Genomic DNA, 27,182 nt, shown 5'->3' with positions numbered 1-27,182 from the left:
GATGATGTCATGACTTGCAAGTGAATTGGATTTAAGTGAGGCAGGGCTGTACAAAGTCACCAGCATCACTCCCTCCTCCAGAGACATCTTGATCCAAATCAGGATGACTAGAGATAGCCCCCAGATGCAGTGTTAAGCTAAGGTTTTTCCCAGGTCTCACTTTGTCCGAGGCAAGGCCCATTCGGTGATTAAGGTTAGGTAAGAAATGAGGCCAAAAAATGGTCTCTGTTACTTAGGCCAAAAAATAAAAATATCAGTCTGGGAAACAATTGCTATTTATACTCAATCTGAGCCATCAAAATACAAACAAGGACCAAGTAAGGTGGGGCTGGGACCTATTGACGGCCAATCAGTGAGAGCCAGAGTAATTTGGGTTTAAGGCATGGTCCTTAAAAAAAAAAAAAATCTTAGCCTGTAAACTTCCAGATAGCTTGTGAGGTTTCAGCAATCAAAACTTATATTCCTTTGAACAGAGAGCACCCACAGTAAGGATATGATTCCCCATGTGGACAGAGGGAGAGGAAGGAGGGAAGGAGGGAAGGAAGGAAGGAAGAAAGGAAGGAAGGAAAGTAGTAAGGAAGGAAGATTCCAGCTACTAGAGTAAGAACTCACTATATGACCAAAAAAAATGCTAGGAAAATTGGGCAGCATATTATCAACACCTCATACCATATATCAAGATAAATTCCAAATGCATATACACACACACACACACACACACACAGAGAGAGAGAGAGAGAGAGAGAGAGAGAGAGAGAGAGAGAGAGAGAGAGAGAGAGAGCGCGCTAATAAGGGTCAGAGGCAGAGTCCAAATGCAGATCATTCCTGATCCCGAGTCTAGGACTTTCCCACTATACTTTATTGCCTCAAATTGGTTAATTTCAACATATAGCCCAAATTCCAAACAAAACATATTGCTTTTTTTTATTTTATGACCCTTCTTAAACTTTATTAAAAATAAAGTTTATTCCCATTACTTCTAAATCTGTTCCTATTTCTGACTTTGATTTTTGTGGCACCACTATTCATCCTGTCTTTTATCTTCAAATATTTGGTTTTATCTTTGGAAATATGAATTAAATGAGAGGGAAAAATCAATTTGTTGATTCAACTTTTTTTAACATCTCTCACTTACATCCCTTCTTTACTTCTACCTTTCCTACCCTAGTTTATCCCCTTCAGTCACCTATACTATTGCAACAGTATCCTAACAAATGAGTCTTCCTTCTTCTAATCCATTTACCTTCCTATTGTTTCAATGAATCCTTCATACTATTGCCAAACTAATCTTCCTTACTGATAGATCTGGTCATATCACTCCTTTGCTCAAAAATCTTCAGTGCCTTCTTACTGCCTACAAAATACAATCTCTTATAATACTATATCTAGTATTTAAGATCCTTTACAATCTGGCACCATGTTACCTTTCTAACCATCTCTGGTCACTTCCCCATACACTCTGTCCTGAATGTTCTCTGCTTTCCCTACTTTCATAATTTTGCTCACACCATGCTCTATGCCCTGGAATATCTTCCTTCTCCTTCTTGATTTGATGAATTCCTACCCATCTTTTAAAACTCAATTCAAATCCTATTTCTTCCATTAAACCTTTTATCACATATATAATAACTTCTTCCCAAGGATTTCATGTAATAATGCACATTATTACAGTTATCTATGTTGGTCTTCTTTCCCCAATAAATTCCACAAGGGTCAGGTCTGTTTCTTCTATTTTATTTTTCCCTCAGAGTTTATTTAGTGCAGGGGGTTTATTATTAATATTGTTGTTGTTATCATTACTATTATTATTAGCAGGAGCTTTAATAAAGCTGGACTTAATACATATGTATTTGAATGAACTCAATCACAGATTAAATGTTTCATTTAATAAGGTGTTATTTAGCTAACATAGTTTCATTAAAATAGAAAGCAGGCCCTAAATTATTTCTCATTACCAATTTATTTAATGGGGAAAACCTGCACAATTTAAATAAAATTTTAAAATTCTAAATAAAAAGTTACAAATTACATAAAATATTTTTAAAGTAACTTCCTTGACAAGTCATGTTTAAAATTAAAACAACTGACACCACAGGAATACAAAATGAAAGATGTAATCATATACCAAAACAATTAAAAATGAAAGATTACTAGATTACGTAAGTACAAAACAAGAGTTTAAACTAACTGCAGAGTAGTTTCAAATCTACCAATTTAAAATTTTCTTCCAACTCACTACTACTTTTTAGCTAACAAGTCGCTATTGTTCAGTTGTTTTCAGTTGTGTCCAACTCTATGACCCCATTTGGGGTTTTCTTGGCAAAGATGTTGGAGTGGTTTGCCACTCCAGCTCCTTTGATAGATGAGAAAACTGAGGCAAACAGAACTAAGTGACTTGCCCAGGGTCACAGAGCTAGTGTCTGAGGGCAAATTTGAACTCGGGAAGATGAGTCTTCCTGACTCCAGGCCTGGAACTCTATCCACTGCACCACCTACCTGTCCCCAACAAGTCCCCACCTCAAATCCATTAAAAAACCTAACAGGGCAGTCAGTCAATCAAAAAGTGACTGTGTGGCCAAGAAAATACTAGGTCCTCAGATTTTAAAAGTTATTTTATTTAAAATAGTATTAAATTTCTTAAATTGAGATTTAAATAATGTGGAAAATATGAAGTAAATGAGAGCAAAAACAAAGATGGATTTGGCTTTTAAGTCAAATTTATTTAAATGACTCATCAAGAAGAGTTGATTTATATTGTTTTTCCCCACAAAATATAATTTTTTTCCTTGCTCAACATAAAAGCAAAAAATTTCTCACTCAGCAATTTGGAACTATGCCCAAAGAGCTGGTTGATCCAGCAGTATTAGTATTAGCTCTATCTCCTAAAGAGATGAAAAACGGGGGGTAAAGGACCTATTAGTACAAAAATATTTAGAGCAGTTCTTTTTGTAGTGGCAGAGAACTGGAAATTAAAGGGATACCCATCAATTGGAGAATGGCTGAACAAGTTTTGGTATATGATTGTAATACAGCAATACTGTATGATGATCAACTGTGAATGACTTAGCTATTCTCAGTAATACAATGATTCAAGACAATTCAAAAGGACTCATGATGAAAAATGCTATCCACCTCCAAGGAAAGAACTGATGGAGTCTGAAAGCAGATACAAAGCAGATTTCAGTCTTTTTTGTCCTTTTTTTTTCCTTTGGGTCTGTGTCTTCTTTCACTAATACTGTAATATGTTTTACATGATTGAACATGTATAACCTATATCAAATTGCTTACTGTCTCAGGGAGGCGGAAGGTGAGGCAGGGAGAGAGAAAATTTGCAACTCAAATTTTTTAAAAATAAACATTAAAAAATTGTCTTTACATGTAACTAGGGAAAATAAAATATTATTTAATACATATATTAAGAAAAAAAGGGAAAAATTTCTCACTCATATAGTGGTCATTCTCTTAGTATGCACTAAGAGAAAATATATGACAAGCTAGTAAGAGTTCAACAAGATTTTTTAAAATGAAATTTGTATTAATCACAATATCTATATACATTTTAAAATGGTGAAATGAGATTATTCAATTTATAGAAGATATGTTTGCTTACTTATTATATTGAATGATGCTGCATATTTTGACCATTTCTGACATGTGGGATTCATAGACTCCTTGAAAAAACTCCTCATAAGACTGGAATTCAGCAGACTGGGAACCACTGATCTAGGAAGTACCACAAAAGAAAAACAAACTACTAGTAGGCAGTATAGTTTCCTATAACTGGCAAAGCTGCTAAAACACTTAGCATCCTCCAGAGATGGCTACAACCTTAAATTTCTTCATCTAGGGTTTTTATTTCTAATTTCATACATAGAAGCTATGGAAAAAAAGAAATTTTATTTATAGGAGTTCATTTTACATAAAACAACTATTCTGTGAAGCAAGGGATGCCTGTAGGTGCTATTAATGTCTTCATGCTTGTTTACTACCTTTTAATAATGAGCATAATCAAATATCCAAATCAGATTTTCAGCAGTTAACTTTAAGACAGGATAACGAATCCATAAACTAAATACAGATATCTCTCTCCAAACAGTGCTGTATTTTTCCATTATTTCTAAATAAGAATAGGAAATAGAAATTTAATGTGTCAAAGCATCATTAATTCCCTGTGGTCACTGAAAAAAATCATTATCTACTCCATGGCCTCCAGTACTTACAATATATCAAATCTCTACTTCAAAGCATTATCAAGGCAACAAATTGTCACTCTATTAATTTATACTTTGTTTAGTGTAACTATCTGTATCATTCATCCTATGATTTATATTAATCTCTACAACATGCTATAAGCCTCTTCAATGTAGTTTCAAAGCAATACCAACTTAAATTAGGAGCTTTAATTTTGGAGTTACTTTGAAAGCATAATAAAACATAAGAAAACCTGTACATATATTAACCCTTTTGAATCTTATAAAAACAGTATATGAAATGAAAATTTAAGTACTAAGTCTAGTCTAACCTAAAAATTCTGCATAAAGAGCTAACTGAACCAAACTAAAACATATATTTAAAGTCTGAGAGGGTCATCACCTTTATGTATTACGTTTTCTGAGTGAAAAACACATAATAATAGATGGATATTGGTTAGTCCTAACAAGTAGCTAAAATCCCATCCCAAATCCTAACAAATTTAATTAATGAAATATTCTCTTGATGTACAATGAATGTATCAATGTTTAATTCTTCCACAGAATTCTGTAAGCAAATCTGGTTAAAAAGACATTCAACATGATCTTCGTACACCAATTAAAATCACAAATACAATTAATTTTTATTGTTTCAGGAATTCATGGACTCCTAGATGACTTTTAAGGTCCTTTTTAGCTTGAAATCTATGATCATATAGTGTTGTTATCCAAATTTTTAAGGCAACCATACCAGTTTCCAATTATCCAAATACTGAGTGAAATCCACCAAGCTGTCAAGTCACACAGAGAAATGGCTGTAAGAGTTCACCTATTTATCAAAAGCTATCTACTAAAAGGCTGATGTCTGTTAATGGTTTAAAACAGCACAGTAGGGGGTTAATGTTGTTGTCTGACTCACTTTCATCAGTTTAAGTACCCATTAGCCCTCATTAGCATAGGTGCTTCACTGGTCTTTTGAAGTCTATTTCAGCTCTAGCCTGGCAAGGAAGGTGGAGCCTCTTTCATAAGCTTTGAAGATTGAAGTTTTTCCACTTGCTCAGATGGGCAGAAATGGAGGTGACCAGCCTCAGCAACCGAGCCATTCCTTTCTTCATATAAATTAGACAAAAGGCAGCTTATTTATATCAAACAGAATTCAAAATGACTGTTTACATACAAAAATTTAAGGCTAGCCTTCAGCATATTTACACGTTGGCTGTCATAAGATCTTAGAATTAGATGTCTCATGTTCTCAATTTACTGATAAGGAAACTGAAGTACAGCAAAGTTAAGTGATCTGATGAGGATAACACCAGTAGCAACTGTCTGAGACAATATTCTAACTCAGGTCTGTCTTCTGGACACCAACTGCCGTGCTCTATTGCATCACCTAGCTTTCAGGATGCAAAAACATTTAGCATCTACTGACCAACGGCCATTCACCAAAAGATATATGTGAAATAGTCTTCAAAATGAAGAGAAATGAGAATTATCAGTAAATATGGAGGAAAATGTTACATACCACAAAATAACATGAGAATTGAAAATTAAAATGACTCAGCTTTCATTTCATATCCAATGAACTGTTAAAGATATGAATAATCAGTAATGGAGGGGTTATGGGAAGTCAGATACGAAGTTACTCTTGATGGAGCTGTGAATTAGTCCAAACATTCTGGAAAACAATTTGGAATTATTCAAGAAAGGTCACTAAACTCTTCCTATCCTTTGATCCAGCAATCCTACTTCCAGGCATAAATGCCAAGGAGGTCAAAGACATAAAACGGATACCACAATATTCATGACAGCACTCTTCTGGCAGCAAAAAACTGGAAACAAAATGGGAACTGAACAAACAATTTGTGGCATATGAATATAATGCAGTTTTACTGCACTTAAAAAAATGAGGAATTAGACAAACAGACTTATATAAGCCGATGCCAAGTAAGCAGAACCAAGAGAACAAGACATAAAATAGTGTTAAAACAGCAATTGAGTTCAGAATAAATGCAATGTACAACACAGAATCCAGAATTCAGATGGATAGACAAGGCAGACAGGCATATGCTAGTAGCTATATTGATCGGTTTTGTTTTAATTGTTAAAAAGGAGAGTCCTGGGGCAGAGAAGAAGAGACTATAGGAAAATTGTTTTAATGCTTTAAAAAGGCATTAATAAAACAATTTAATTAAAATTTAAAAAAAAAATTTAAACTGAACTGGAAGATACATAACCTTTCAGAACAACAGTTGTGAAAGTCCTTTAAATTTCATAAGAAATTTCCCTCTTGACCTCCTCTTTAAATTCCTGGCTTCCTTAAATTCAAATACAGCATTACTTGTCTACATGAGGACTTTGCTGGTCCTCCCAGCTGCTAATGCTCTCCCATCTAAGGTTACTTTGTATTAGTTTTGTATATACTTGTATATGTACATGCTATTTCCCTTATTAGAATCTAAGTTCCATGAGAAGAGTGAATGTTTCAATTTTGTCTTTACATCCCCATTGCCTAGAACATCGCAGATGCGAAATAAATCTTCAACTGATTGTAAACCTAATCAATATATTCCTCTTTTATGATTTCCAAAGATAAGGGAAGCATTTTTATGGTAATAAAAATTCAAAGCCACATGACTGTTCCTACACTTCCCCCATTTTTTTTCAGGCCAAAAAGTTATCATGATAACAAACAGAATAAGGGGTTTTATTGTTTTACATTTTACATTGTTTTATTCAATGTAGAGAAAGAAATGTAAATTATTGTTTCTGATTGCAAAGCACTTGCAATTTCTAGAGATCATTGAAGGTTGTTGTTTTGGGGTTGTTGGGAGAAGGAGAGGAGAATGTTCAGCACTTTGCCTTAGAAAAACTGATCTGGCAGTGATGTAAAGGATAGAGTTGTGCTGAAAGAACCTGCAGGGAGAGAAACCAATAAGGAACCTACTAGTCTAGACAAGAGATAATTAGAGCTTGAACTAAAACAGCAGCAATAATAATGGAGTAGAGGACAAACACAAAAGGTATTTCAGAAAATTGCCAGGACCTGATGACTAACTAGATATGGGGTAACTCCAAAAATGACTCCAAGGTGGCTTGGAGAATCATGCTGTCACCAACAAAAAAAGCGTCAAGGAAGAAAAGCTGGCGCAGGGCAGGGTGAAAATAATAAGTTCAATCTTGAACATTTTAAGTTTTATGTCCCATCAGAACATCCAATTAGAGGATTCTAGCAGACAGAAGTATGGAAATACTGATCGCACTGGGAAAATAACTTTACCTCTCCAGACTTAACCTTCCATATTTGTAAAATGAGGGGGTTGAGATAGTCTCTAAGATCCCTTCTAACACTCTGTGATCTGTGTTTTGAGGTCAGGGCTGAGTGTGAAAAAATGGAAAGAACACCAGGTTTTAAACCTTAACTGACATTTAGTACATCTGTAACCTTGGGCACTTCATTTAACCTCTCGAATCTCAGTTTTCTCATCTACAAAGAGGACTGGACCTAGATGACCTCTAAAATCTCTTCCATCTTTAAATCTATGACACTATGATATAAATCATAATCCTCTTAATAGAAGTGAAAGTTGTAGCTAAAGAAGCAGATCAGATCATTAAGGGAGGGAATACACAGGGAAAAGAGCACAAGGCTAAGGTCAGAGTTTTTGGACAGGAAGAAAACAAAAGAAAGAAAAAAAAAGCAGGGTGCAGTATCAGAGAAGTCAAGAAGATGTTAAAGTGCAGCAGAGTTTATAAAGATGAATCTCAATAAAAACTGATTTGAAAATTAGCAGCCACCTTCAAGTATACAGTACCAGTAGTGTGGTAGAAGCAGAAAGAAAGTAGAGGTAGCAAATGTAGATTACTCTTCAATATTCATAAAAATAGTTGTCCCAAACTCTCTGAAGGCAGGAACCAAGTATTATCATCACTGTATTACCCACCTAATACTCCACATCTAAAATAGTACTTGGCGTATACATTCAATATAAGCTCCTAGGGAGGAACTTTCTCTCCCAAAACAGATCTGCACCAATTCTGCAACGTACAGTCTTGTTGCCTGGGGCACTCAAAGATTAAATGGCCTTACCCACCCTTAGAGAGCCAGGGTTTGTGTCAGAGGCAGAAAGTGACCTTAGGGCTTCCTAAGTCCTAAATCATCTCTTTAGCTACTACGCTAAGTTGACATGATTTGATAATAATGACTGAATCTTTAAAAAAAATTTTAATTACACCCAGCATATAAATAATTCCCAATTTAGAAACATATTGTATTGCAGAAAATTTTTCATAAGTTAAGATCCAGAACAATTTCCCCATAGAAAAGATATTACGAATAACAGTAATACTAATAATTTCACTATTTCATCAATATAGGTTTATATTAGAGGAAGGCTGACAAGGAATATTATCAAAATCAGTAATTTCATTAAGCATATGGATATATATGGTTTGTGAACATGATTTCCATCAAATTCCATCAAATCAAATACATTTAAACTAAGGGGAAAGGAAACCTTTTAAAACAAGTAGCTTAAGAACAATTTTTAAAATTTATTTTTTTTAGCATTTTATTTTTCTCCAGTTACATGTAAATACAATTTTTAACATTCGTTTTAAAAACTTTGAGCTCCAAATTCTCTCCCTTCCTCCCTCCCCACCACCCCCTCATTGAGAAGGAAAGCAATTCAATATAGGTTATACATGTAAGAACAATTTTTTAAGTAATATAGGCAACTCATTACCCCCACAAAGTTGTTCAGACTGACTCAAGAAGAGTTTGTATGGCAATGCCTCATTTAGCCAGGGCTATTCCCCATAAATGGGTTTTCTAAATAACTTAATTTTATATAACCCTTTAAAAATACCTAAACATACCTAAAATGACAGAAATGCTTCTAAGTATATTACATACTACTGTGCCTTCTTAAACAGAGTATATTGGAAATAATCAGATGAAAATTCCCACAATTGGAAATAAAAACAAGTCTGCTACCACTCTGGGATGGTAAGACAACTTTTATGTCTCTCCAATGTTCAGATGCAGCCATCACTACTTCATTCCTTCAATGGCATTAAATACCTTGATGATTTAGGATCATCATTATAAATATAAATTTTTGTACTGACTTGCTAATAACCCTAAAGAAGTAGCTATACAGCTCTCTGTACCTACACGAAACAGAACCAACCTATTAGGCCTTTTGAATTATTTTACATTCTTTTAAAGTGGTTTTCACTGCCAGACTAACAGCTGTCATTTTTTATTCTTTGTAGCAGTCAGCATATAGGTCTCTAAAAAGCTCTTCCTGTATCCCTTCTTCTTCACACAATCTATCCCCACTTGCCAAGCACCCTCCACTAATAACAACTGCTTCTAGTATTTGTTAAACTGCAAAAACAGACCCCCCAGGCTGTTAAAACTGTGTGTAAAAAATATGCTGAGTACAGAAGCTTTAGTGTATAGTGCTTATTTTAACATCTCCTAACTTCTTCTGGAGATCTTTTTTACTTATTCCCTTATTTATGGCTATGATTCATAGAGGTAGGGTTACCCTTTAGTGACCTCTGAATAACCGAAGTACTACTGTAAATTCACAAAAAGGTAAATCCACAACAGGTTACTGGGAACATTCAACAGTATATCACTAACCCCTAAGGACTGCTTCACATAGGGAAAATCTGCTCTCCTACAAAATGTTTCTTGTTGCTACTGTCATGGATGAAATATTGGACTAGATGGCCCACTGGCCTGACCCAGTGTAGCATGTCTTTTGCTCTTATGTCCTGAATATTTAAGACTATCATTACCTGAGAATTCAGGATTATTATAGTGCTACTGCTTTTCTCACCAAAAAAAAAAAAAAAAAAAGCAATTACAAATAGAAAAAGAGGCAAATTTCAACTTCCACGTCCAAAATTTTTAAAGCTACTAAGCAGTGCACATTCATAAACAAACCTTAGACTTCTCTCTTTTGAGGCCAAGTAGATAGATACTTGTCATTTACAACTCTTAGCAATTATTCCTCTGCTTTTTCTTCTACCAAATAATTGCTGACAAGATGCTAATAAAAAGTTGATATGATTCTTCTGATTCAGACTAATGGTGCTTTAGACCTCCATTTTGAGGAAGCATATAAATTACTCATATTTCAAAAATACTGAGCCAATTTTCAAAAGTAGAAAAATGGGCACTGTAAGGTTACTTCATCCCACAGCAAAGAGGATGACATAGATAAGTAAAGCAAACCACAGAGCTACATCCTCAGTTCCAAAAAGATGCTACCTACCACATTTACATCTAACTTCAAAAAAGGGGGTGAGGGGCAAGAGAAGAAATAAAGACAGAGAAAAAAATTACTTGCACAGCTGATTGCTTCAGATCACTTGATTAAGACCTTGAAGAGACCTCAGGGATTATCAAGTAGAATCATGTCACATTTTCCATTTTGGGAGAAATGTGGTACATATTTGATTAATAATGTGGGACTACACATTTGCATTAAAAGAGGTTTTTTAAATTTACATTGTTACTTCAGTAAATATTTCTGAAGGAAAAACCTACAATAAATGCTGCATATGCCATACTCATCCTCAGAACATGAGCTGTACAGCAGAGGTAAAGGTATAAACAAACTTGGGAAGATGCCACAGTTTGGGAAAGGTGGTTTCTGAAAGGGTTGCTGTACAAAAATCAATACAATTTCCCCATAGGTTCATGATGTAAAATTCTATAATCAAGGCTTGTAGATTTGTAATTATGGTATGTCAGCTACATTTAAACAAGAGTGTTAAAAGATTGTTAAAGTTAAACTAACACAATTGCAGTGTGAATTGTCTTAGTCTCATTCTAATCTACTGATGTCACTTTCATTTAATCAGAGGCAAACTATGGTCCAATGTCAGTGCTATTTCACATGCCCTAACACTCCATGTTCACATTAGATTTTTGTTCGTTAGCAATACAAAATGGCTTTGTAAAGATACATTTAAGAAAGTTATTTTTAATCTATTCATTTATTCACTGGTAGAACATTTCAGCTGACTTCATTGTAAAATAAGTTGGTTTCAAAGTGATTAAGCAATCTTTTGTATTAACTGAATGGGTGCATTTTTTCTTAAGAGAAAACTTTCATAACCATATGGTGACCACAAAACTAATAAACAATTTATTTTTGGAAAATAATACTCCTACTTCAGAAACCTATAGACATGAGTAGTTTATTCAAAACTGCATGGCAACAATTAGCATATATTCCATATTTTTCTTCTCTCCTGGAGCAAATTCTTTTATATCATAGAATCGTATATTTAAACATGGAAGGGAACTTAGAAATCATCTAGACCAACGTCCTCATCTCACGGACAAGGAAACTGAGGCTCAGAAAAGCTGAGTGGTTTGTCCTAGGTCAGAGAGCTAGCTGTTATAGCCAGGATCTGAACATGTCTTGCAAATCTTTCCACTCCGACACAACAATTTTCCTTTATTATATAGCTTATATAAAAAATATAAAATGTGCCACATAACACAGTTGTAGGAAAAAAAGGCTATTTGTAACTTATGATAATGCTGTACGGTGTTATTTAAAAGTTTAACATGAGCAAGATATGGCTTATATAATTGTATACAGTTCTACAAGGAAAGCAACAAGTTATGAAGACTCCTTGAAGAAGTAAGCTACAACAACTCTAACAATATATCAGAGTTAAATGACTTCCACAAAACAGGCTAAGCAGGTCAGAACGCAGCTGCCAGAAGCAGAAAACCAAGGCTTTTCAAGAGGCATGTATTACCACAAAGTCCACTGAAGATTTCCAGGTATGATAGCATAACCAAATAGTGTATCTATAACCAAATTGCCTAGGTATTTCAAAAATCATCTGGTGAAACACACAAGTAAATTTTATTTTCATACAAACTAGAAACTAAAATGGATGAAACTGGGGCAGGGGGGACTCTTCTTATAATATTTTTTGTAAAAAAAAAAAGTATAGAAGTAATTTTTAGATATTATAAAGCTCAAAAATCATCATCATTAAAAAGGGCTAACTGGATTACGTGATATTTAAAAAACTATATCCAGCCAGGTGGTGCAGTGGATATAGCACTGGGCCTGGAGTCAGGAAGACTCCTCTTACTGAGTTCAAATCTGCCCTCAGATACTTACTAGCTGCGTGACCCTGGGAAAATCACTTACTCTGTTTGTCTCAGTTTCCTCATCTGTAAAATGAGCTGGAAAAGGAAATGGCAAACCACTCCAGTATCTGCCAAGAAGACCCCAAATGGGGTCATGAAGAGTCAGAAACAAGTGCACAACAATCCACGTAACACTAATCAGAGGAATCATAGAACGAAAATCACAAGATTTCAAAGCTGGAAGGAGCCTCAGTAGACATCTAGTCCAACCCCATACACAAAAGAAATCCCCATTATAGCATATTCAACAAGGGGTCATCCAATCACTTCTTGAAGGCAGTTCATTGCAAATTTAAACAACTCTAATAGGAAAGTCTCTTCTGACAGCAAAATCAAATTTGCCGCTTTCCAACTTCCACCCATTGTTCCTGGTTCTCTGTGGCCAAACAAAACAAATCTTATCCCTCCTCCACATGAAAGTTTTCCAAATACTTGAAGATAAGCTCTCCTGTCCCCAGAGTCTTCTTTCCTTCAGCTGACTTGTGTTCAGCCCCTTTTAATGATGCTCAAACTGACAGCCCTTCACCATCCTGGCTGCTCTCCTCTGGACACTCTCCAGCTTATTAATCTCCTTCTTAAGCCATGGTCCCCAGAACTGAACCCAACATTCCAGATGAAGTCTGACAAAGAAAGAAGGCTGTGGGACTATCAAGTTTAAAAAAAAATCACTGGCTGATATTCTGGTGGTAACTGTTGTCCTCCTGATATAGCTAAAGCCATGGGGATTTAGAGAACAGAGTTATAATTCCTGCTCTTCTAATAAGCTGTGTGACCTTGAACAAGTCACTTCACCTCCCTAGGTGTCAATTTCCTTTTCTTTAAAATGAGGAAATTAGACCAGAACAAGTGATGGGGTGGTTGTGCTTAGACCCCAGTTTTAAAAATCACATTTCTCCTTAGCCTCAAAATACTATCCCTGACAGTTTTCTCCCCAGCCCAAGGACACTATGCCTGGCAATAACTCATGAGTGGGCTCCAGTGAGACTAACTATCTTACCCCACAATTACTCAGAAGTGGGTACCTAGTAAAATAAACTATCGTTCTCCATCACAAAAACAAGCTGACCTCTGAAGAAATTTTCTTGTAAAAAAAGCAAGATTATCTTGTAACCACAGAATTATCATGTATTGATTTCCAAAGTTATCATATGCGATCCAGAGGTCAAGCTATACTCGCCAACTCTCAAAGCTATCTTACTACAGACATAATAGAACAAAAATACACCCCTGAGAAACCTCTTCCCTTGGTTTCCAGTAGTAAATGATGTCTGTGACTAAGGTTGTAGGATATCACCTAATTAGCATATCTGGCATATAACCCACTTTTCCGATATAAACTTTGCCATCACTCCTGTTAAGTTGCAATTTCCTTAAGGAATGCAAGTTCCCTAGGAAGCTCTGCCTATATAATGCCGTATCGGCATCACAATAAACCCTTGCCACCTTGACTCAAAGAATGCTTGAGTCCGTGAATTCACTCCAGACAACCCTCTCTTCTACTCCGGTCTTGGGGAGGGGGGGGTGCCCTGAATCCCCCCCTCAAACCTCATCACAAGGATTTCAACCCTCTTTATGCCCTAAACATCCCTAGGTTCAGTTCTGAGCCCTATTATTCAGTCCTCTTGCACTTTTGGTCAGGTGGCTATGTAATCAGATTAGCACATCTTGCTGAAGAAAAATATTTAGAAAGTAATACCACAAATAGATTCTATAAGCTTCTAAATGAAAATGAAATTGGAATTTGAAACCACTAGATAAACGCAAGCAAGAGACAGTCTTCATCCATCAGATATGCCACATTCAGAAGTGAATTTGGTGGCACAAATGCTTTGCAGCAACTGATTAAGTTTGAGCCCACTCTCCCCAAACACAAGGGTGGTATAGGGGACAGTTTGCCTCCAGTTCAAGGAGAGATGGTTATATTTCTACATTGATGACATGGGGCGGGGGGAGGGGGAGGACAATACTAACTGTAGTGGCAATTTATATTAGAGAGAACATACCAAAACAAAACTTGCATTAATGGTATTAGAGAAAACACCATAACTCATTAGGGCAATCTCTAGAATCCTGAGGAGACGATGTGACCTCTGGGGAGTTAACTGCACAATGACAGTAGGAGTTGGGACAAGGACCCAAGAGTTTATATGAGTACACCAGTCATATCACAAGAGCCTTAACCGTGTTTCCTTCCGTCTCTGTTATCTCCCTGAATATTTAACACTGTACTTTGTAAACAGTAGACATTTAATAAATGTTTCCTGATTTTGGAGCACCTCCAAAGGACAATGACCAGAATAAATTCACTTTGGTGAAAGGAAATGGGTCTTCCCTGGACTAAAAGGGAAGACATGAGGGCTCTCACTGAAGAACTCTGTATTTGAAGTATTTGAAGGACTATCTTATGGAAGAAGGATTCGACTTAATCTTTGTGGCCTCAGAGGGTAAAAGTAAGAAGCTATAAAGAGGCATATTTAAGTGTGTTGCAAAGGAAAATTTCCCTATTAAATAGAAATGTCCAAAAGTGGAATGAGTTTCCTCACAAGGGATCCTCTGCAACAGAATCCTTTCTTTATTTTAGCCTATTATACTTCTCTGCTAATCCATCTAACAGATGCGAGATTTCAACATGAATTAGCCATTTGACTTTTATTCTATATGGCTTTAAATTTTTCAAGAGTGCAGAGAATTTGAGGCCTACATTAAAGGTCACAAAGCTAGCACCTGAGGTAACTAGAAAACCTTCCTCATTAAATACGCTTTTCTTCCAGGGGCAGGGTATTACATTTCTCTCAAAATAATCCTCTCTCCTAACATTCCAGTCCCAGAAAGGCTTCCGTATTTTAAATCACCCTCTTCCTAAAAGCCATGTCCTTTTTTTTCCCTCTTTCTTTCATATGAAATTTTCAGTTGCTCTCAGGGAGTGGTTGGCTTCCTACTCTCAAAGACAATCATCTGAGAGAGTGGTTATTAGTTGCATTCTTCTTTCCTCCAAGGCAGTCACTTTCGGAAGAGGTGATTACATTTTAAAATCTAAGAATTATTTAACAGAAAAAAATCAGATTTTTATATATTATCCTAAGTTTTACAAATCAATAATATTGTTGCCCATATATGTGATCGCATCTATTCATTTTGGTTAACAGGAGGTTTGTTTTTTTTTTTCCTTTTGCCACTCGTGCTGAACAATACAAGAACTGAGACATCTAGGTGGGTAGTGCTGGACTTGGAAGTCAGGAAGACCTGAAATCAAATCCCACCTCAGTACTTATTGTGTCCTCAGGCAAATCCCCTGGCATCTCCTTTCCCGTGTCAGGGTCCTCTTCAAGAATGAAGAACAGACAACAAGAAGCAAGTCCCTTAGGCTCACTCAATTTCTTCCTCTGCAAAATGGGAATAATAGTACATACCTCAGAGGTCAAGAGTCAGACATTATAATAGTACCCTTAGACCACTAGCCCTGCTTCCAACCCAGAACCCAGGCCCATCATTCCCAGGAAACAAACCCTGTTGGGAGATGGAACCAGTCATCATCACCAAAAGTCACCCACCAGAATGACTGAAGCAACAAGGCATTCGGAGGGAGAGACAGGAATCAGCAGCTTCCAGGCAAGTCAAACTGTTATCACCAAGTAAGCCACCATTTCCTTCAAACCCTGATGGAGACAGCCCTGGACCCTAAGGCCAAAAGTCCCAGGAATAGCAGCGATTTTGATCACGTCCCCTCCCCTCTTCCCCCAATAAATTCTAGTGATTCCCTTATCCTTTCCAGGGTCAGACACATCATTGCTTGGTCCTTCATAACCTAGCCCCATCCTTTCCAGGTTTCTTACAACTTATTCCCCACACATACTCTTCAATTCAGTGACACTGGCCTCCTGGATGTTGCGCAAACATGACACCCTTCTCAGTTCCAGTCATTTTCTCTGGCTGTCCCCAATGACTAGGTTACTCTTCCAACCTCCTCTGCTCTGCCTACTGACCTCCCTAGCTTCCCTTCAATCTCATCTTTACAAAATCACTTCTTTTACTGGAAGCCTTCCCCAACCCTTCTTAATTCTAGTACCTTCCCTCTGATAATTATTTCCTATATTTCCTATGTATAGTTTGTTTTGTATTTGTTTGCATGTTGTCTCCCCCATTAGATTGTAAGCTCCTAAAAGACAGGAACTCTTCTGCCTCTTTTTGTAAACTCAGTGATTAAAGGTACAGTGCCTGGCACATAGTAAAGATTTAACATGTTTACTAATTGAGTCACTGTTGACTTATCGTGAGACCTTAAAATCTTAATTTGCCAGCTAATACTACATAGTGAAAACCTAAACTATAATTTAGGAAATGACTGGTGAGCACAAGAGTTAAGACAAAAATCCCCTTATAACACTGGTGTAACCAAAACAAAACTAATACCCAAAATATAGGCCATGTTATAAGGGAAAAAAAAGCTGGGAGGATTATTTAACAATGATAATATATAATAGATAGACCACCAGGAAGGATTCCATGAAACCACAAAAAACTGACTGGGAGCCTGAAAATCCAAAGAAATATGCAAAGGGTCAGGCTATTTGCATAAAAATTTATTTTGCTGTTGACTGGATCTACATTTTGCACTTAAATGGCAGCTTCAAATATAAATGTTATAGTAAGAAAGATGCAGTAGAAATCATGATATATGCTGAGGAAATATCTTTCCCCAGTGTATTTAGAGTTTCTACAATAATGAGATGAGTTTCTTTAACATCTCATATATGTTAGACATGACCAAGAATATATAGTTCTTGTCTATTTGGTAACTAAAAAATATGCTGGGATTTATTAAAATCTGTTGTTAGAAGAGAACTATGTCCTTAATTATTTGTGGCTACTTATCCAAGGTCACAAAACTTGGAAAATATCATTATTTTTCAATGTTATCAATTATTTGTAAACACAACCCACTTGACCCTTTTTCTCAAATTTTTTCCATCAAGTACCAATGCTTTGACATTACAAATAGCAAAAACAAGTCAAACCCTCATAGTATTTTTATTATACTTTAAAAGCAGTCATCAATAGTTTGTCCTGTAAAAAGGAAATCACATATTGAATTCATAATTTTGTTATCTTAAAGACAATTTTAAAAGTTTGCCAGTTACTAATTAGTTATTGGATAAAGTTATCTGATATAAGGAAAGCATGAAAATGCAAAAGGCATCTTCTTGAAGTCTGAAAGACCTGGGTTCAAGTACTACCTCTGATAAATAACTAGCTATCCGACTATAAGCAAGTCAGTCAGTCAATAAACACTATGTGTCTCCTATGTGCTAGGCACAGGGCTAAGCTCTGGGGATAGAAAAGGAGACAAAAGACAGTCCTTGCCTTCAAAGACCTTACAATCCAGTGAGGAAGACAACATGCAAAAAAAAAAATACACACACACACACACACACACACACACACACAAAGCAAGCTGTATACAGGATAAATAAGAAGTCATTAAAAAAGGGAAAGCACTGAAATTAAAAAGGGATTAGGGAGGACTTCAGGTAGAAGGTGGGATTACAGTTGGGACTTAAAGGAAGCCAGGGAGATCAACAGTGGGAGAAGAAGTAAGGCACTGCAGGCATGGGGGACAACCAGAAAAAAATTCCCGGAGCCCAGAAACATAAAAAGAACTACGTACAAACAAGTCACATAAAGATAAATTTGAAAGTCACCTTTTAAATTACAGATCTACACTAAATAGGTGGAGTGAGTTATTACATCAATTCTTCACAGTGATGTAATCACAGATGGAAGAGAAGTCAACAGAATAAGCTCACAGAGGGCAGGGAATGAATGATTCAATGTCAACCCTGTATCCCAGATATCTGGCACAGCAGGAAATCTCAATGGAATTTTAAGTGCATTAACTTCCTCCCACACAATACTTACTCCCTTTGCCACCTTATTATCTTTGCATAAATTTGGAACTATGTCCAAAGAGCTATAAAAATGTGTATATAACCCTTTGATTCGGCAATACTACTTCTTGGGCTGTATCCCAGACAGATCATACATGTGGGAAAAGGACCTGTATGTACAAAATATTTATAGCAGCTTTTTGTGGTGGCAAAGAATTGGAAATCAAGGGGATGCCCATCAATTGGGGAATGGCTAAACAAGCTGTGGTATATGAATGTAATGGAATACTATTGTGCTATAAGAAATGAGAAGCAGACAGACTTCATAATAACCTGGAAAGACTTACATGATCTGATGCTGAGTGAGGGGAGCAGAACCAGGAGAACATTATACACGACTACAGACACACGGTATTAGTGATGACTAACTTTGATAGACTTGCCTCTTCTCAGCAATGCAAAGTTCTAAGACAGCTCCAAATGACTCATGATGGAAAAAACTATGCACATCCAGAGAAAGAACTATGGCGTGTGAATGCAGATTGAGGCACACTATTTCCTTTGTCTTTTTTTTCTTTTTAGGTTTTGTTTCTTCTTTCTCATGGCTCATTCCATTGATTATAATTCTTTTTTAACAACTTGACTATTGTGAAAATAAGGTTAATGTGAAGGTATATGTAAGACCTATACTGGATTACATGCCACCTTGGAGGGAGGGGGGAGGAGGAGAAATTTGGAACTCAAAAACTTGCGTAACTGAGTGTTGTAAACTAAAAATAAAAATAAATTTAAAAAAAGAATCTTTGCCTAATCTCATATGCCTTGAATGTGATCTCATCTCACCTCCAGCACTGCCCAACTGGAACTGACCAGTTGAGTCCCTAGGGGGGCAGCTACTGCTACCCACAAATTGTTGTTTGTCCTTCTTCTGGAAGAGGACCAATGACAGCATGAGAACGATGGCTTGACTTCTGTATGAACTGGATTTAAGTGAGACAGAACTGTGCAAAGTCACCAGTCTCACTCTCTCCTCTAGAGCCATTTGGGTCTAGTGGCAAGACATAGATCAGGACAACTGGAGATGGCCCAGGAATCAGCGAGAGACCTTGGCCTTTTTAAGCTAAGGTATTTCCCAGGTCTCAAGTTTGTCTGAGGCAACACCCATTAAGTGATTAAGGCTAGGTACGAAATTAGGCAAAAAAACTATCTCTTTTACCTACTCAAAAAAAAAAACCACAATGAAGAAAGAGATGAATCACAATGAAGAAAAAAAATCTTTATCAACAAAAACCCACAGACAGCGTGGTCAACAGTCACCAAGGGTTGGACACAACTGAATAACATAACATAAACTCCTTGGAGGCAGGAGCTGTTTTATTTTTGTCTCTGTACCATCTACTAGGCACGTTCCTTAAATGCTTGATTCATGGATTGACTAAGACTACTATAAAGGGGCTGTATTATTACTAATAAGTATTTTTTAATCTATCTTATACTCAAAAAGTTTATAGTTTTGGCCCAAAAAAATCCTCCTTACTTTTAAACACATGTTAGGCACCAACCCCTAAAACTTATTACTTGATCAGTTTTTGTATGGTTTCTTTTCTTCCAACAGGTCAAAGTTCATATAATCTATTTGTGCCAAACCTGTGGTAGAGCCTTCCAGATCATATGGGTCTGGTCTGCCACATTCGGACACACTGTACCACAAACCCAACATAGTGATATCATTTTGGTCCTCTTTGGGATGAAGGACAACAATTGACAATAAGGAAATAAAATTGCATAATCTATCATTACAAAAATAAAGAAATCTATCTCAAAGTGGAAATCACTACTTAAGAACCCAGACAGATGAAATGTCATGCTGCTTCCTAGTATTCAAACAGTTCAATGTAAAGGTGTGCTAAGACAGAGCAATTAGCTTAAACTAATGAATTTAAATTTTCTCTCCTTTACTTGCACTGCCTCTTCTGCTAAGAAGTGAGCTGGCAAAAGGTTGGCACCACAAGTAGCAACGCAGGTGCCACAATGATCTCTCCTCCTCGCCAATAATGGGGAATAAATTGTGATTTAACAGATCATGCTTCAGAACCCTTGACCTTTTCCACAAATGGTTTATCTTTTATTTTAAAGTGCACAATTAAATAACGACTTTAATAGTTTGGAACCATTAACAGGATTCTACCAACCATCTCAAAGCAAAATTCACTTTCCTTTGGCTGCTATTTAAAACCTTCCCACAGCACAGCGGGGTACAACACGTGTACCTAAAGAACACTGTACTTAAAAGCAGATTTGGGGGGTGGGATGGTAGTTGAAAGAAAGCAAGCAAGTTTGGGAATCGCTGTGGAATGTAACCCCCTGCTCCTCCAGGCTCCAGCACAGAGGGGTCCTGGCTTAGTGGCAACAGGCGTCCTCGGGCTGTGCGCTTCCTCGGGCCCATCTCAGGCCGGCGGCGGACCAAAGTTAGCAGGCATCCTAAAATTCCAAGAGGAGCCACCCCTTCGGCAGAACTTTCTGCCAAGTTCAAAAACAGAAGGCCCCAACGCGCCCAGCGGGCGGAAGAGGCGCGCTCCAGGCTAGGAATAGCCCCGCCCCCCCCCAGCGGGGGGCCGAAGCGGGAGGCCGGGAGGACTGTGTCTCCGGGGAGGGGACTGCGCGCCCCCCTCCCAGGTGCCCTGCCCCGAGGAGCTCCACCCCATCGCGCTCCGCCAGTGCGCCCCACCCGGGCCTCGCGCGCAGGGCTCGGCCCCCGCGGGAGGGGAGGGGCGGGGAAAGAAGGGGGGGTACGGCGCGAGCCGACATCCCACCCCTCGGACCCGTTCCCGCCCCTCGGTCCAGCTGGGCAGCTAAGATGTCCCGCGGCGTGGGGCGCAGGCCGTGGGGCCCGGCCTCAGCCCAGCCTTCCCTGGGCCAAGCCGGCCCCAGCCGTGACGGAAGCAATAAGGAAAATGGCACCTACCGCTTCACGACACCCGTTTTGATCTTGATCTGCCTCACGCGAGGATCAGCCATGGTCCTCCACTGAGCGTTGTTGGCGGAAGGACAGAGAAAAGTCTGGACTCTCTGAGGGGAGGAGACCGAGCACGCTGAAACCGGTTATCTCCGCTAACCCGTGGGAGGCCCCCAGTGCGCATGCGCTGGCCCGGGCGCGGCCAGCGAGCTCCCTCCGCGTGGCCCCGCCTCCTCCCTTCCCGCCCGCCCCCTCACCTCACGTCTGACCAATGGGAGCCCGGGGACAGGAGGAGCATCCTATCCGGCCCCTCCCTCCTTTACTAGCCGGCCCTCTCTCCGCTCAGGTAGAGTAGTCTGCAGTGGGTGGGGCATCCCAGACATCAGTGTTTGCCCTGCTGGGGTGTCTTTGGCACTTACTGTTGGCACTTTCCTGAGTTGGTTTGGGTTGGAGGGATGCTGTTGTTCCCTTTATAAACTGAGTGACATAGAAAACTTTTTTTAACGATGATTTACATTTTCAGTGTCTGAGGACCAATGGCACTAGATGCATTTTCATATGCTTAATAAATTACTTGACTGTTTACTACTGTTTACATGTTTATCGTAGGTTATACGATATACCGTAGGATTCTGTATTGTATAGTATACACTGTATATAGTTATAGTATACTATATATACTAGCATAGAGTATCCTATAACTATACCATGTAGTTATGCTATATAGTATACTGTATATTTTAGTATTATTTATATGACATATACTATGCATAGTATATACTTATAGTATCTACTTTATATTTATCGTTTATCATTTATATAGTGTAGGTAATACATACAATATGTATGTATGTAGTGTAAATGTATTTTCCATGCGTTCATAAGTATACGTCCTATATATTTATGCGTAGTATATATGTATTTATAGTATATATAGAATGTGCTTACATGCTATGTATATAATATATATTTATATACTACATATGCATATGTATGTATATGCATACATATATGTATGTAGAGTTTATATACTATATATACTTTTACATAGTATATATCTTAAATAATAGTAGTTTATTAACTAAGTGTATAGTGTATACTACATATACTATGTAACTATAACTATTTAATTCAATAAATATTTATTAAGCACCTACTATGTGGCAGGCATTGTGCTACGTTATGGGGATACAAAAAGAGTCAAAAGACAGGCCCTGCCCTCAAGGAGCTTACAATCTAATGGGGGGAAACATGCAAATAAATACATATAAAGCAAGTTATGTACAGGATAAATAGGAAATAATTAACAGAGGGAAGGCCATGGAATTAAAGAGGGGTTGGAGAGGCTTCTTGTAGAAGTGGGATTTTAATTGGGACTTAAAGGGAGCCAAAGAGGTCAATAAGCAGAGTGGAGGCAGGAGAGCATTCTAGGGATGAGGGCTGGGGTGGTAGTGGAGGGGTGGGGTGGAGCAGCCAGAATCCCTAAAACTGAGATGTGGGATGTCTTGTTCCAGAAACAGCCACAAGGTCAGTATCACTGGATCAAAGAGTACATACTGGGGAGTAAGGTAAGAAAAGTAGGAGGAGACTAGATTGTGAAGGGCTTTGAATGCCAAACAGAGCATTTTGTATTTGCTCCTGGAGGCAATAAGAAGCTGCTAAAGCTTATTGAGTAGATATCTATCAGGATGTACAGTTTATCAACTATAAATAACCATATAATTATTTATATAGTATATTACTATAACAATTATTTACTAACATAGGCCCAGGATCTCATCTATGTGAGTGCTCCTTAAAGGTATGGATCAAGGATTTTTAACCTTTAGGGGTACTATGGACCTCTTTAGAAGTCTGATGAACCTTATGGAATCCCTTCTTGGAAATGTTGAGGTTTTTAAAATTAATAATAGTAGGAAATGCCAAATATCAATAAAAACAGAAGCTTAAAATTTTATTGTTTCAGGATCCCTTTATACTCTTAAAAATTGTTGAGAAACCCAAAGAATTTTTGTTTATATTAACTCTATCAATGCTTACTGTATTAGAAATTAAAACTTAGTATTATTATGAAAATAATTTTGGCCTAATGTGCTTTCTAAAAGGGTTTTGGGGACCCTCAGGAATCTCTGTGCCACATTTTGAGAACCACTGAATTAGAGGTCAGAGAAAATAAAGATGCATTTTTTTCCATTCAAGTTCACCAACCCTCTTAAATCTCAGATTAATTACACTTAGTATGGATCATAATCTGCCTACACCTCATCTTGTGCAACTTCTGTCCGTATTCTCCCATAGGTTCTCCCTGAAAGATCCACCACCCTCAAGAAGCAGTCCAATGGACAGTCAACATTACCTGGATGTCAGGGCAGGATTCACCATGTCTCTCAGCATATCCATCTATTGTCTCTCTTGATACATAACAGTCTACCTGCTACTTACTAACTGAGTATGTGAAGTCCTCTGTTCAATTTGTCCCCCAAGTATTACCCTGCCTATTCTTTGAAGACCAACTTAATTGTTACTTTCTCCATGAAGTCTTCCTTGAAAGAAAGAGCACCAGATTTGGAGTCAGAGGACTTGGATTCAAATCTGCAGCCTACTACCTGTGTGACGTGGGGTAGGCCATATAAACCCTATGGCCCTCAGTTTCCTCATCTGTAAAGTAAAGCTATTAGACTACATCTCCTCTAAGATTCCCTATAACTCTAAATCTGTGAAGCAACAGCTAATATTTATGTAGCCTGTTCGAGCTTACACAGAGAGCACAAGTGTCATCCAGTCTAGGAAAACAATGACAAAAAAACATTAGGTGACTTGTCAGAGATCACAAAAGTAGTAAGTAAATGAGTGCAGATTCAAGTTCAGATCTTAGGATTTGCAATCATTCCTCTCTTTAATATGGCCTTTCAAGGTAAATGCTTTCTGTTTCAGACCACACACAGCCCTTTTTTTAGCACCTCAATGTTACACTAATGTAATACTATGAGTATTCTGATTATCTGGATACTGTCCAGACATTTCTCCTCCATTTACTCCCTTCACTCTTTTCATCCTCATTGTAATTTGTCTTCCAATTTCATCTCTCCTCAAATGACCAATGATCTATTAACTGCCAGATTCAATGGCCTTTTTTTAGTCCTTAACCATCTTGAGTTCTCTGCAGTATTTAATTCTGTCGACTCCTTCCCTCTCTTCTAGGATCACTCTCGTGGCTGGGTTTTTGTAACATGGTTTTCTATCTTGGTTCTCCTATCAGCCTTGTTGCGCCTTAGTCTCTTTTGATGGCTCTTTTGAGGGCTCTCTCCTGCACCATTTCCATTTTTTCTATATTCTCTTAGTTAATTCATCAGTTCGCATGGGTTCAGTTGTCACCTCCATGTAGATGAATCCCAGATACAGTCCCCAGTCTCCCTCATAAACCCAAGTCTTGCAGCTCTAACTGCGTATTAGGTATTTCCAACTGAATATCCCATAGGCATCTCAAATTCACCTCCTCTCTTTGTGACTTCTCTATTTCTGTTGAAAGCACCACCATGGGGGGGGGTGCCAGTGGTGCAGCCAAGATGGCAGCTTGAAAACAGGGACTTGCTTAAGCTCTTCCCTAAATCCCTCCAAACATCTGTAAAAAATGACTCTAAACAAATTCTAGAGCTACAGAACCCACAAAATAAGAGATGGAAACAAGTCTCCAGCCCAAGATGGTCTGCAATGTCATTGGGAAGGGTCTATCGCACCATACTGGGAGTGGAGCAGAGCCCAGCATGAGCCACACCAGGAAAGACCAGGCCAGAGTAGATCTGGTGGAACAGGCTTCAGGGCCTTGAATCACTGAGCTATGGCAGTTACCAGACTTCTCAACCCACAAAAGTCAAAGACAATGGAGCAGGTCAGTGGGAAAAGTGCTAGATCCCAGTGAGGGAAGTGTGTGGTCCGGCCACAGCCCCAGGATGGTGGAGGTGGCTGCAGAGCAGCAGCAGGAAGCTCCAGCAGCTCCTTCCAGAGCTCCAGCAGCAGCTGCTTCTGGAGCCCCTGGCCCACAAGGTGGGAGGAATCAAGCAGCGGATCAGAGAGGGAGTGCAGAGATGGCTTTGCTGGCACAGAAGCAAGGTTCTCTTGCTTTGCCCTGCTTGGATCTGGATCACGGTACTGGTTGGTGGTTCTTGGGGGAGGAGGAGCACTGGTGTGGCAGAGCTTGCTGAGACTGTGAAGGGTGAGTCCTCCTGATAGGTACACAGCAGAATGGAGTGCTTGCGGGGCAGAGCCAAGATGCTTTTGATCTCTCCTTTTCCAATTGGTTGATTTTACCTTTTAGGGCATCATTTTTCTTTTACTTCCCTAATTTGGTTTTTAAAATCCTCCTTTAGCTCTTCCAGGAATGCTTTTTGGGCTTGAGACCAGTTCACATTCCCTTTTGAGGTATCAGATGTGGATATAGTGTCAATGCTTTCTTCTTCCAAATGAGCATTTTGATCTTCCCTCTCTCCATAAAAAGAATCAATGGTCCTCGGTTTTTTCATGTTCTTCTTCATATTGGTTAGCTTTTTCCTGGCTTTACAGTGGATTTCTGCTTTTGGGACTCAGGGAGCAGTATTTGAGCTTTACTGTCATCTGATCCAGTTCGAGAAGGGAATAAAATACCCCGATAAGTTTAGAAATCTAACTTGCCCTATGGGAAGTAGGAGGGGAAGGGGGGAAAAAGGGAGGGGGGTGGTCAGAAGGGAAGGAAGAAGTAGCAAGGGGAAAAGGGCAAGATAAGGAAGGGAAACCAAGAGGGAGGATAAACTGAGGAAGGTGGTGGTCAAAAGCAAAACTTTTGAGGAGTGGAATGGAGGAGGGAGAAATAAAAGCATAAACAGGGGGAGGGAAACAGGATGGAGACAAAGACAGCTTGTAATCGTAACTGTGAATGTGAATGGGATGAACTCTCCCATAAAACGGAGGCAGATAGCAGAATGGATTAAAAACCATAATCCTACAATATGTTGTTTACAAGAAACATATTTGAAGCAGGGAGATACACACAGGGTAAAAGTAAAAGGATGGAGTAGAATATATTGTGCTTTAGCTGAAGTAAAAAAAGCAGGAATAGCGATCCTAATCTCAGACAAAGCAAAAGCAAAGATGGATAAAATTAAAAGAGATAAGGAAGGACACTATATCCTGCTAAAAGGCACCATAGACAATGAAGCAATATCATTATTTAACATATATGCACCAAGTGGTATAGCATGCAGATTCTTAGAGGAGAAGTTAAAGGAGTTACAGGAAGAAATAGACAGCAAAACCATACTAGTGAGGGACCTCAACCTCCCCCTTTCTGAACTTGATAAATCTAACCTTAAAATAAACAAGAAAGAAGTTAAGGAGGTGAATAGAATTTTAGAAAGGGCAGATATGACAGACCTCTGGAGAAAACTGAATGGAGATAAAAGGGAATATACTTTTTCTCAGCGGTGCATGGCACATGCTCAAAAATTGACCATGTACTAGGGCATAAGAACCTCACAGTCCAGTGCAGAAAGACAGAAATAGTCAATGCATCCTTCTCAGATCATGATGCAATAAAAATTATGTGTAATAAAGGACCATGGAAAGATAAACTAAAAATTAATTGGAAACTAAATAATCTAATCCTAAAGAATGAGTGGGCCAAACAACAAATCATAGAAACAATAGCTTCATTCAAGAGAACGACAATAGTGAGAAAACATACCAAAACTTATGAGATGCAGCAAAAGCAATTCTTAGGGGAAGTTTTATATCTCTAAATGCTTACATGAATAAAATGGATAAAAAGATCAATGAAATGGGCATGCAACTGAAAAAAGCTAGAAAAAGAACAAATTGAAAATCCCCAATTAGATACTGAATTAGAAATACTGAAGATCAAAGGAGAGATTAATAAAATTGAAATCAAGAAAACTATTGAACTAATAAATAAAACTAAGAGCTGG

General features: G+C 38.0%; 1 protein-coding gene across 1 annotated transcript in view; it reads right to left on the bottom strand.

The window, feature by feature from the left end:
* Window positions 1-21,416, bottom strand: part of TBCA (tubulin folding cofactor A) — a 127,659-nt gene extending 106,243 nt beyond the window's left edge. The window contains exon 1 of the mRNA XM_036742159.1: window positions 21,235-21,416. Coding sequence (XP_036598054.1) covers window positions 21,235-21,287 — 53 coding nt within the window. The 5' untranslated portion in view covers window positions 21,288-21,416. The remainder of the gene's footprint in view (window positions 1-21,234) is intronic.
* Between the last annotated feature and the right edge of the window lie 5,766 nt (window positions 21,417-27,182).

Source organism: Trichosurus vulpecula, chromosome 1, assembly GCF_011100635.1.
Source record: "Trichosurus vulpecula isolate mTriVul1 chromosome 1, mTriVul1.pri, whole genome shotgun sequence".
Classification (NCBI taxonomy): domain Eukaryota; kingdom Metazoa; phylum Chordata; class Mammalia; order Diprotodontia; family Phalangeridae; genus Trichosurus; species Trichosurus vulpecula.
Note: the sequence above shows the minus strand (reverse complement) of the source record. Positions and strands in the feature narration are given on the sequence as shown.